Source organism: Antechinus flavipes, chromosome 3 (assembly GCF_016432865.1).
Source record: "Antechinus flavipes isolate AdamAnt ecotype Samford, QLD, Australia chromosome 3, AdamAnt_v2, whole genome shotgun sequence".
In the NCBI taxonomy this organism is placed as follows: domain Eukaryota; kingdom Metazoa; phylum Chordata; class Mammalia; order Dasyuromorphia; family Dasyuridae; genus Antechinus; species Antechinus flavipes.
In genome coordinates, this window is record NC_067400.1 from 273,749,899 (window position 1) to 273,762,379 (window position 12,481).

General features: G+C 29.6%; 1 protein-coding gene across 13 annotated transcripts in view; it reads right to left on the reverse strand.

The window, feature by feature from the left end:
• The window catches only part of GK (glycerol kinase), a 74,435-nt gene that overhangs the window by 10,005 nt on the left and 51,949 nt on the right, over positions 1–12,481 (reverse strand). For 9 of the 13 annotated variants that reach the window (XM_051985054.1, XM_051985056.1, XM_051985053.1 and 6 more), the window contains 8 exons: positions 12,000–12,017; positions 10,414–10,449; positions 10,051–10,118; positions 6,845–6,887; positions 6,372–6,452; positions 2,045–2,123; positions 647–743; positions 22–106 (listed from right to left, as the gene is read on the reverse strand). In XM_051985054.1, the coding sequence (XP_051841014.1) occupies positions 22–106; positions 647–743; positions 2,045–2,123; positions 6,372–6,452; positions 6,845–6,887; positions 10,051–10,118; positions 10,414–10,449; positions 12,000–12,017 (507 nt within the window). The remainder of the gene's footprint in view (positions 1–21; positions 107–646; positions 744–2,044; positions 2,124–6,371; positions 6,453–6,844; positions 6,888–10,050; positions 10,119–10,413; positions 10,450–11,999; positions 12,018–12,481) is intronic. The other 4 variants (XM_051985057.1, XM_051985064.1, XM_051985063.1 and 1 more) reach the window with 1 other exon arrangement.

Sequence of the window (12,481 nt, forward strand, 5' to 3'; positions counted from 1 at the left end):
TGTTTTTTGTTTTTTTTTTACCTCTCTTGTTTGGAAACAAACAGCTTCTAATGCAGCAAAAGCAATATGCTGTTTATTGGTGAACTGAGTAAGGCCACAAATAATTCTGAAAATATAAACAGAAGTTTTGAAGATCAGAGAATTAGAAGGTCGCCTGACAATAATTTTTTTGTTGTTGTTGTTGGGGGGATAGGGGGAAAGTTGAATTTGGTGAGGAGAATATAACAGGTTGGCACTAAAGAAATAACATTTCTTACATTCCCCTAATTTTTATTTTTATTTATATATATATATATTTATATATATACACACACCAAAAAAAAAAGTAACCTAAGAAGTTGAAATATTGAACTACTCTATATAGTTTAGATAATATCCCTGCCTATATAACTTCTCCACAAATATGAGGAATCAAAGATATTGAAAAATAGATTTTACAAGAAGCTCTTATTAAATGATCTGCATATCTAGCACTGGCAAGTCCTAGAATTACATTATCCTATCCATTTTTTTTCCATTAGCTAGGCCTGAAGTTTCCCTCAAATTACTTAAAATTGATTCTAAAACAGTTTTAAAATGAGGATGCTATGAAATAATTCAGTAAAAGCTTTAAAACAGAAATAACTTATTTTATTTTCATCCATACCCTCTTGCACTGGGCTCCCAGTATGGTGCATATAATCCTGAAAATGCTGGAACAAAGTAGCAGCCATAAGAAGTGCCCGCCTCTTTAGCAAGATTTTCTAATATGAGAAAAAAATCCATAGAAAAATATATAGAAATAAGATAAGATACTTATTGTTGGTCCCAACCCTAATGCAACTAGTACAAAGATTTTTTTGTTTCCTATCATATAGTACAGCAAATAGTACTCTTTATTTTAAAGAATTTTAAATAACTACTATTCTATCTTATAGTATATAGTATAACTGTGGCTTCCATCACCACTTCAGATAAGGATTATACTACAGAAGTAAAAGGTGCAATATTAGGTGGTTCCTACTTTGTTTTCAATAACCCAAATTGTTCTTTCTACTTGCAAGTAAGTGGTGTATCTAGTGGTTTTTTTTTTCCATTTCTTATCAATCATTTAGTCACAAACACTTTTGGATATCACTTTACTACGTCAAAAATCAAGAAAATAACTTAAAACATGCAAAGTTTTATCAAAAGTTTGTTTGTTTCATGGGTATTTATCACCAAAGAATTTATCAGCTACTGATGAACTTCTCTGAATTAACTAGTTAGTTGGTTCTCCCCTAATAAAGCCTTTGGGAGCCCAGGGTTATCTTGACACAGTGATCAGGCAACAGAATTGGTCTTTTGTACACTGATAAAGCTAACAAAGAGATTAATAAAAATTTAAAAAAAAAATTTTTTAAGCTTGTTATTTAAAGAGAGAACACAAAAAGCTGCAGGGTTAATTGGAATTATTTAGGCTCTTTGACATTTTCTCAGATAATTTGAGTTTTGCAAATATTGCTTATTTTTGGAAATTACTGGATTCATAATAAATGTTTGTATGTAGGGTTTATAGTCATCAATTAAGCAACCACAGGTTAATAATTTCTGCCCTTGATAAGACTTCATGAAATATTTCATTTTCATGCTTTTCAATTCTTAACACACATTGCTTTCAATTTAATGGAACAGAATTACCCCCATACTACTATAATGTGGAAATATTAAAAAATGATGCTATGCATTATGTATAATACATATTTATATGCACGAATTTATGTATATCCATACAATATTCAAAATGTTAGCATAAATATTTATAATAAAATGTTAAAGTATTTCCTGCAGTATAGTAGAAATAATCCCCAAGGTAGATTTTTTCATGCCTGGTTTTGAATTCTGCCTCTATTGCTTTCTATCTATTGATTAGGGACACATTACTTCAACTTTCTAAACCTTGCTTTCCACATTTCTAAAATGGACTAGATGACCATTAAGCCCTTTTAGCTGTAAATCTATGAACCTTGATTCAGATTTTCTAAAACTTTGTTTTAGGACTACCAAAAACTAAAACCACACTCACCAATTTCCTCTGAAGACTCTAAAATACCAAGATTGTCTCTTAGCCAGCGAACGACAGCACCAGCTATAGCAACAGATCCCTAAGGGGGAAAACAATCTTAAATGGAATTTATTCTTAAAGTACATGAAGGGAAATTTATCACTATCAAAAAAGTTTTTTTGCCTCAGCAGAGTCTAGATTAGTGAAATAAAATTCACATCACTTTATTGCATGTGTTTGTACATGTGTGTATATGCATATATATTTAAGTATATCTATATCTATATAATTCAGCTAGGTGGCACATCAAATAGACAGAATACCAAACCTGAAATCAGGGAAGATTCATCTTCCTGAGTTCAAATCTTGCCTCAGATACTAATTACTATTGTGACCCTGGCTAAATTCCTTAACCCTATTTGCCTCAGTTTCTTAATCTATAAAATGAGTTAAAGAAGGAAATGGCATACCACAACAGTATCTCTGCCAAGAGAACCTCAAATGGGATCACAAAGACTAGAATGTAACTGGAAAATGACTAAACTAAATACACATCCATCTTCTTATAGATTATATATATTATATGTATTAGCAAAGGGGAGTCAATAAGATAGATTTTTATTGTAAACAAACATTTACAACATAAGCCTTTGTTACTTTGTCTAAATACAAGGTTTGTTTTTTTTTGTTTGTTTTTTTTTTTTTTTTTTTGTCTGCGTTTTGGAAAACTGAAGATATGAAACTCTGATGGACTTGGCTCTTTTCAACAATGAGATGATTCAGGCCAATCCCAACAGACTTGTGATGGAGAGCCATCTGCACCCAAAAAGAGAACTATGGGGACTGAATATGGATCACAACATAGTATTTTCACCTTTCTTCTTCTTGTTTGCTTGCTTGTTTTTTTTTTTTTTTTTAATTTTCCCCCCTTTGATCTGATTTTTCTTGGCCAAATGATAAATGTGGAAATATGGTTAGAAGAATTGCACATCTTTAACCTATATTCAATTACTTGTTGACTAATGAAGGGGGGAGGGAGGGAAAAATTTGTGAACACAAGGTTTTGCAAGGTTGAATATTGAAAATATCTTTGCATGTATTTTGAAAAATAAAAAGCTATTATTTTTGTTAAAATGAAGATATGTTTAAAGTAACCTGTACATGTATATTATGTGTGTGTGTTTTTCTGTAATGTACACAGGAGTAGTTGAATGTTCAAAACAACTGCAAATTCATTAATTATGATAACATTTACAGGTCAACTTTCAAATACATATATGAACACTTTCCTGATTTAGCTTCAGTAATATTGTTCCTGCTTGATGTTCCTGTCTGTGTTACTATTCCTTTTCAGTATTCTTTGTTGGATCATTATCCATTTCCTATCCTTTACTATGAAGGTCCCCTTGGGCTCTTCCCCCTCTTCTCTTGCTACTTCATCAACTTCCATGAGTTCAAATCCCATCACTAGAGAGGAAGATGATTGTCTTTTTATATAGGTAAAAACAAATGCCCATACATATACATAAATGTGTGATCTGAATTTCTCTTGTAGGCTTTGAAGTAATTGGGAGAGTAAAAAGTGAATTTTAATGCTATCTAATACTACAAATACAACATTAAAAGACTCTCAATTAACTTCCTCTCCATTTTATTTAAATAATCACCCAGATTCATTTATTAAAATAGTTCTGACAATGAGATAGGAAAAATCATTGAGTCTTTAATCTATAAGTCTTAGGGTAAACTCTACCACCAAATTTTCTTTTCAGATTATCAGATTTTAAATACTAGATTGAATAGAATGATATAGTGAAAAGAGTACCAAATTTGGAATCAAAAGAGAGAGATTAAAAACCTAGCCCTGCTAAATATTACTTGTTTGTATGAACTTGGGTAGTTGATTTCAGTCAATCAATAAACATTTATTAAGCACCAACTATATGGAAGGCACTGTGCTATGTTCTAAGGATACAAAAAGAGTCAAAGGTATGCTCAAGGAGTTCACGAACTAATGAGGAAAACAAGTAAATTTAGATGAACAAACAAGCTAACTACAGAAAGGAAAGGGGGAAATAATTAATAGAAGAAGAAAAGCATTCTAAGTAAGAGGAATTAGGAAAAACTTCCTGTAAAAGGTAAGAATTTAGTTGGGACTTAAGGAGTTCAGTAGTTGGGGTGGAGGAGAGGGAACATTCTGGGGATGAGGGACAGAGAGAATGCCCAGAATGGAGAGATGGAGTGTCTTGTTTGTGGAATATCTAAGAAACCATTGAATGAAGTGTAAGATGACTGGAAAGGTAGAAGCAGAGTGATTTGAAAACTGAAAGAAAAAAAAAAGATGTTTGCTATTTTACTCCCCCAAAACAAGTTTCCAATAAAGCTGATAGGTAACTAACTGATTTCATTGTAATAGAAAAGATTTTTATTAAGAGAGAGGTTGAATAAGATTACTTATTAGCCTTATTAGTCTTTTCCTTCTAAATGTAAGACATTATTTCCAACACAAATTTCAATTCCACCTTTTACCGAAAAAGAAAGAAGAACTGAACAAAATAAGAAGATAAATTAGTGGAGAAGTAGAAATTAGGCTTTGGAGAAATTGAGAAAAACTTGAGGCAGAATAATATATATAGGGAAAAAGAAACAGAATCAAACATGATCACAAATAATAAGGATCTGGAGACTCAAGATTGTCATTTTGTTTGGCAAATAAGAAAAGATAAGCAAACAAGTGATAATTTTAACACAGGTAAAGTAAGGTGTTAAGAAAAACAAAGTCATGAAACAAAGGAATTAATATGAAAAAGAAAGGTAGAATAGCAGTTAAATTACCTGTAGGTGTTAAAATACTAAATAAACATCTTAAAGAGTTAGATGTACACGCTGACAAATCTTAAAAAAAAAAAAAAAAAAAGATGAGAATCTAAATTAGTGTGGAGAAAAGGAGGAATTTTGCACTAACTTCACTGCTTTTGGGGATGTCTATCTAACACCACCAAGTCACTTTATGAGACACAGCTAAGTTCACAGTAGACAAAATCCAAGACAAGAGAAGCTACTGGACACTTAATAGGCAGGCTATACACTAATGCCTAATGCATGCAGTAAGAAATAGAGGTCACACATATCATTGTGACAGTGATGAAATTCTATTTTATACGTTATTCAAAATAAACAGTATAAGTAAAAAGTAAAAAGTGTTCAATGAGAACAGCAATCAAAGGAGGGCAACACAGTAAAGAGCATTTGGGTGACGATCAATGAAGGTAAGTAAAAGTAGCCATTTTGTCATTGAAATATACTACAGACTGCCTAACCAAATAAAGAAAACAAATAAGGAATCTCATGCTGTTGGTGAAATTAGACTTTATGGACATCTGGATGTAATGAATTTCTAGACATTTGCTAGAGCTCTTTCTCTTCAAAATAAACACACACACACACACACACACACACACACAAAACACACACACACACCCCTAATTTTTTGATTTGCCTTAATGATAATTTTATCCTTCAAAATAAAGACTAATCAATAAAGGGAAATTCCATACTAGATCCAATTCTCAATAACAGAGTAACAGTGATGGAAACTTGTACGGAAAAGTGACCAATTACTCCTAAATTTTGTAAAAGTAGATATATATGAAAGTAATATTATACTATATAAAATGTGGCAAAAGAAAGTATATGAAATACAAAGTAAAGCTCTTACACATCTAGGAAAAATTATAGAATATAAAATATTAATTTCTAAAATTTTAGATTGGATATTAGTTGAACCGGCATAAGGAATCAATTATTTATCAGGTCCAGCTGCAATAAACCATTTAATAAAGCAATATTGAATCTAAGAGTAATTCATAAAGGAACCATCTGAATTTTTAAAAATCAATTTTTAAAGAAATATTTTAACATAATATGTAGCAATATGTATAAGCATTTATCATACCCAAGTACTTAGATCTGCTCCCTAATTTTTTTTCTATTATGAATTAAATATTCCTGGAAAAAACATTTGTTCATGTGTGTTGGCTCTTTGAAGTTTCTTAATTTCTTCCTCTGTATTTCAAATTACTAAGTGCCATAGGAACTTGATTACAATAATGAGACAAGTGAGGATGATTACCCTGTCTCATACATCTAAAAAAATCAGGGATTTTTCTTGATGCATACAACATTATGTCAAAAGCCACCTTTTTGGTTACCTTTCAAAAATCCTTAAAGCAGATATCAACCTTCCAAAGTTATTTACTAAGATTTTGGATAAGATTTTAGAATCCACTGTATACTTTGATGTTTTAACAAATTACCATATCATAAAAGTTTATAAAAATGAACTTACTTCCAATGCATAACATACTGGCTTGTCTCTGCCCAGTTTATAAGCCACTGTGGTAAGAAGGCCATGATCGGAAAAAACACACTAGACAAAAGAAAAATATTTTAAAGTTAAAGAATGAACACATATATGCATACATACACCATGTATATCTATATTTTTTCCCCATAATAAATTTACTTTTGGCTATTTTTTTGAAAGTGTTAAGAATAGCAAGTTGTAAGTAAAATACATTTATTTCCCCCAACTTTCAATAAAGTATCAATAAAGTTTTTTTCAAACAAAAAAATCTAACATAAATGCTTGCTGTTCCCAAAAGTTAAATTTTGTGACTTTTCCTCATGTTTGGCTCTTTAAAATTTACTTACACAAAAAAATAGGTATAAACACTTCAAAATCTTTGTAACAAATTATGCTTAAATAATTTTTTGTTTTCACAAATAAAAGGGGAAAAAAAAAAAAAACACAAACCTAACCTTTTGGCCTGTATTGCAAAGAAGGAAACAGCCTGTTCCATACCTATAGTTGGTGAGAAGGAAATAGAATAAGTAATTTTACTTAAACAAATCCCAGCAAGTTAATCAGACCAACATTTAATATACTAGCACAATAAAAATTTATTAAAACCTTTGCTAAGTTCTAAAATTAACTTTAATTTTTAACTTTAAAGTTCTAAAGTTAATTTTGTAATTCTATCTCAAGCCTCCTTCTTTCACAATGACAAGTGGCTTTCACCTTGGGCAACAAATAAACTGAAAAGGAGGCAAATAAAAATCAGGGTAAGTTAATGATCTAAAATCAATGATGAAAATATTATTGGCTGTATCCTGTTCCCAGGGTCTCAAGGACATAGGATTGATTCCAATTACTCTATGATAACACTACTACTACTTTGCTGTTGCTACTCTTCTTTTTCTGTTAATTCATTTAAGCAAGGTTGAGAAGGGGGTTCCTAAAAAGTTTCTCATTGTTTCTGGTAGTTGAAGCCTTAATAAAAGCTGCGGTCAGAATGTATAGGAAGATAACCTATTATCAGATTGCTTGCTGTCCTAGGGAGAAGAGAGGGGGAAAAAAGAAGAAAAATTTGAAACAAAATGAATGTTGAAAACACTTTTTGCGTGATGAGATTGGAAAAAAATACTACTGAGTGGGAAAAAAATGGCTTTCAAAAAAAGCAATGTCAAATTATACATATTTGTGGTTTCACATACTTGTCTTATATTTTATTTTTAATTTCAGAATAAATAAAAGAGACTTTATAGGAAATTTATTCTGACTGACAAAACACTGAATCAAGTTCCAATGGATGCTTAATTTTTCAACATTATTTTGAACTTTCATACTATCAGCCCAAAAAAACAATTTTCTGAAATCAACATTCTGAATAAGAATAAAGGATTATCAGGGCCAACTATTCTCTTCTTATTCAAATCTTACATATCTTTTCTTAAGCTAGGATTAGCTTACTCTCACCAATGGAAATTCCACGATATTTAAAGAATTAACTCTTGTAGTCTTTCAGTCAAACTGAGTATATGTATATAAACTGAGTATGTATATTCTATTCAAAATTTCCCAAAAAAACAAAAAACACCTTGACAAATTTAGTTCCAGTATTATTTTGCCTCTAACAGCCAGCTAGGTGGCACAGTAGTTAAAGCCATAGAACAGAGTTAAGAAGACATGAGTTCCAACTCTGCCTCACACACTAGCTATGTGACATTGGATCAGTCACTTAATTTCTGTCTGCCCATGTTTCCTCCTCTGTAAAATGAAAATTAGAATAGCTTGGATGGATTTTGGGAAAGATAAAATTAGATATCTGTAAAGTATTTTTGCAAATCTTAAAATACTTTCAAAGACAGATACATAGAAAGATAGTAGCTCTCTATAAATCCTATTATTAAAATTATTTATATTGTCGGTTGTTCAGTCATTTTTCTGTCATGTTCAAATTTTTGTGAACCCATCTGGGATTTCCTTGGCCAAGATACTGGAGTATAGTTTGCCACTTCCTTTTCCAGTTCATTTTATAAATAAGGGAACTGAGGCAAATATGGTTAAGTGACTTGCCTAGGGTCACAAAGATACTAAAAGTCTGGATTTGAATTTGGGAAAATTAGTCTTCCTCAATTCTGGAACCTCTACACGCTATGTCATCTGGCTACCCCATAATTATTAATACAGATTTAATATATATCATGCATGTGATTTATATCATACATCTAAAAATCATTACTTCAACTATTAAGTTACCAAAAACTATATTTGAATTTCATCTGTTGAATCCAAGTACTTTGTAAACCAAAGAACATTAAAAGTAGTCACAACTAATGTGATTAAAACATAATTATTTTCTTCCTATAAGCTCATTTTAAATTATTTTAACAAATTTTAAATACTAAGTAAAGAAAATGTGATATTTAATCACATTTTAATTAGTAGTTATACTTTTTTTAAGCTAGTACCAATTCTAGCTATAAGAAAACCAAAGCAAATTTATTTAATATCTTAATCAAGCTTTAGATTAAGTATACATCTAAAAATCAGTTTATCATATGCTAATGTGAATAAGGGTAAATCATAAACATACATTTTTACAGCAGCATTAAAAGCAAAAAAAAAAAAAAAAAAAAAAAAAAAAAAGGTCATGTCCTACAGAAAGATTTCATAAACATGATGAAATAATCTCTATGGGTTATAAGATTGAGAAGCAAATATAATAAATTATTGTTTTAACCTTTTTCTTTACTTCTTACTTTCAAAGATAAAAAAAATTGGAAGAAAAATTTGGAAGTTCACTAGTAAGATTCATAATTCATTAAGATTTATCATTATGTTGTGATCAATTGTGATGGACTTGGCTCTTTTCAACAATGAAGTAATTCAGGCCAATTCCAATAAACTTGTGATGAAGAGAGAGCTATCTGCATCCAGAAAGAAGACTATGGGGAAAATACTAAAAACTAAAATAAAATAGTATTTTAATCTTTTGTTATTTGCTTTTTTTTTCTTTCTTATTTTTCTTTTCCTTTTTTATCTGATTTATTTTGGGGGGTGTACCATGATATAAGTGGAAATATGTTTGGAAGAATTGAACATGTTTAACCTGTACTTGATTATTTACCATCTGGGAAAGTGTGGAGTAGGAGAAAAGAAAGAAGAAAACTTTGGAACATAAGGTTTTTCAGGAGTGAGTGTTGAAAGCTATCTTTACATGTATTTTGAAAATAAAAGGCTATTATTACATTTTTAAAAGATTTATCATACAATTGTTTTAAACTGTGATTCTCACTAAAATTGAAATCTTGTGCTTTTAAAAATTTTACTTATATTTATTAATATACAAAAACTAAAATTTGTATAAATTTTAGACAAGTTGTTTGTTTGTACTGATGGGAGTTCCCTATATTAATGAAACCATAGCTCTGCGCTCTCATTTTACTATACTTTCAGTTTCTGTTTTTATTTATAAGATTAAATATCTTAAAGTATAGATCAAGAAGAAAAATATAAAAGATTCTAATGTTAAAAATATTCTTATGTTAACTTAGACTACTTTCATTATTTATATACTTCAAAGCTTAAAGTACCAAACAACAATAACTTCAAGCTATAAATGACTCTTTAAAAAAAAAAAAAAAACTATAATTGAGTTTTAATTTCTGTTCCTATAACTTACGTATTTTTGGCTTGTCCATCTTGGAAACACATTTGTCCAACTAAAGCAGCAGACTGGTCTCCCAAGCACTAGAAGCACAAATGTATAAATAAGAGTAACAAAACACTACCAATGGGAACAATGTAAACAATTCACAGATGATAACTTACACACAAAAAATAAAGGAATGCATTCCCATCTTTTGAGTATTTTATTATTCAATACTACCATTAATTGATAAAGGATATGATAAAGGAGGGTTAAGACAAGAAAAAATAGTCAATTTTGCTTTCATTACTTTTCTACTTTTCTTTAGAGAAGAAGAGTTTAACTGCAGAAAAGGTTTATCAAAGGAAAGGTAAAAACATTGAGTACAAAACTCACCCCTGATAATGGCACACCTTCCAAGGCCCCAGCTTTCTAATGAAATACAAAAATACAATTATGATATAATTTTAAATGATTTACTTTATTAATATGTTACAAAAGGATCAATGTAAAAAAAAAAAATCACATGCTCTTTGTGCACAAGCAGACAAGACAATAAAGTGCTCTGACTACACAGGTTGTACACTTTTATGTCTTAAAAGAACAACTAGGATAATAGTAATACTATGATATGACAGAATAGAGATAACATCAAAATGAGACTCAAAATCTCACTTTATCTGAATACGAGTCCTAGTTTCACGAAAATTATCTGAGTGATTTTGGTCAAGTCACTTTTACTACTCTAGGCCTCAGTTTTCTCACTTTAAAATGAGAAGTTGTGGGACTAAGTAACCAATGAAGTTTCATATAGATCTAAAATTCTAGGATTCTATGTTTTTATTATATGATTAATACAATTATCAACCAAAAAAAATTATTTTAAAACATTTACAAACATCATACAGCTTTAGTAAATAGGCAACCATTTCCTAAATCAGTTATTTACTGATTATTAAAATGTTATTTATTTTAGAGGATTTAAATCCAATTCATTGTTCCTATGACCCAAATAACTTTTAAGATAGTAATTAAAAAGTCTTTCTAAAACTTGACTGAAACATCACATATTATATGACTTCATTATCCCTCAAGTTAATAAGTAATTATATTAAACATGGTAGTTTTTTTAATCTTACAAATATAGCCAAAAAAACAAACCAATATTTAAAAATGAGATGTATGGTAAATGACTTGGCATTTTACAAAATTTCAGTTTCATTTATTTTTTTCAACATGCCCAACCACAAATTTGATAAAATCTTTCTTAATAGAAAGAGAAGAAATGCTTCTTGGATCACTCTTGCTGTTTAGCTAATGAGTTGTTATTTAAAACTAGAAGTAATGTCTTTATACTTTAATGATGGAGATGTGATAATGTGCCTTAATAAAAGGCAAAAAGAAAAAAAAAGAATAAAGAGGGGGAAAAAAATTAAGGTTACTATCACTAAGTAACATCAGAAAAATTGTGCTTCCTAAAAACTAGTATATTCTCTAAGGATAATTCTCTTGTGGACCATAAGAATCTAACTTTAGTGAAGCATGCAAAGAAAGTGACAGTGTATTTCCAACTAGGACATCTTAGATATTGGATACAAAATATTTTTTAGGTAAAATTAAGAAAATGATTCAAAACATCTAGACATAATTTATATCCAATGTAAAAAAAGAAAAAAATTATACTATTATTCTGGTGACTAAAGTATTCATAATTTATCCTATTTATTTTAATAGCAAACTAAAATCGTTTGCCTCAGAATGACTTTTAATCTTTTAAACTTAGGGAGAGCCACAAAAACAACCCCTTCGATCCAGATTAGTTTAAAAATTCCTTAGTAAATTCAATGCAATTTTGGTTAAGCAAAATTCTAAATATGCCAAATTATTTCATGAACATTTATGTTCCTAAAATAAGTGGAAATACACTGTTATCTTTACCATTTGGATGGATGGAGAACATAATTGTTGGATGACCTACTCACCAGGCTATGAGAGATTTTCTACAGCCAGCAAGAAGGAAGAAAAGGCATAGAGACACATTTCAAATGCAATAGAAAAATTAGCTAATCTAAATGTTGTTCAACCTTTCTCTCAAACTATTGTTCATGTGTACAGTTTTGGATATTTGACTTTTTGGTCAGTTGAGTGACAACTCCTTATAATTTTCTTAAACATGTAAATTAGCAATTAGCATTTTAAAAATATCTGTATAATCTTCCTTTTTCCTCTAGAGATTTATACAAAGAAGTGATGATGTTTTAAAATCTACTTAACCTTAGACTTCAATTTATTATTATCAAAGTAAACTGTCAATAATTTCCAATAGAATGAAATGTTTTAATAATTTCTTTCAATCATAATTGTATTCCATCTCTACTTTAAATTGAATTTTAGGGTTTTGTAACATAAAGGTTGCTTTTTTTTATTTTTTATTTTTAATTAAAAATGCACTGCAAGTACATTT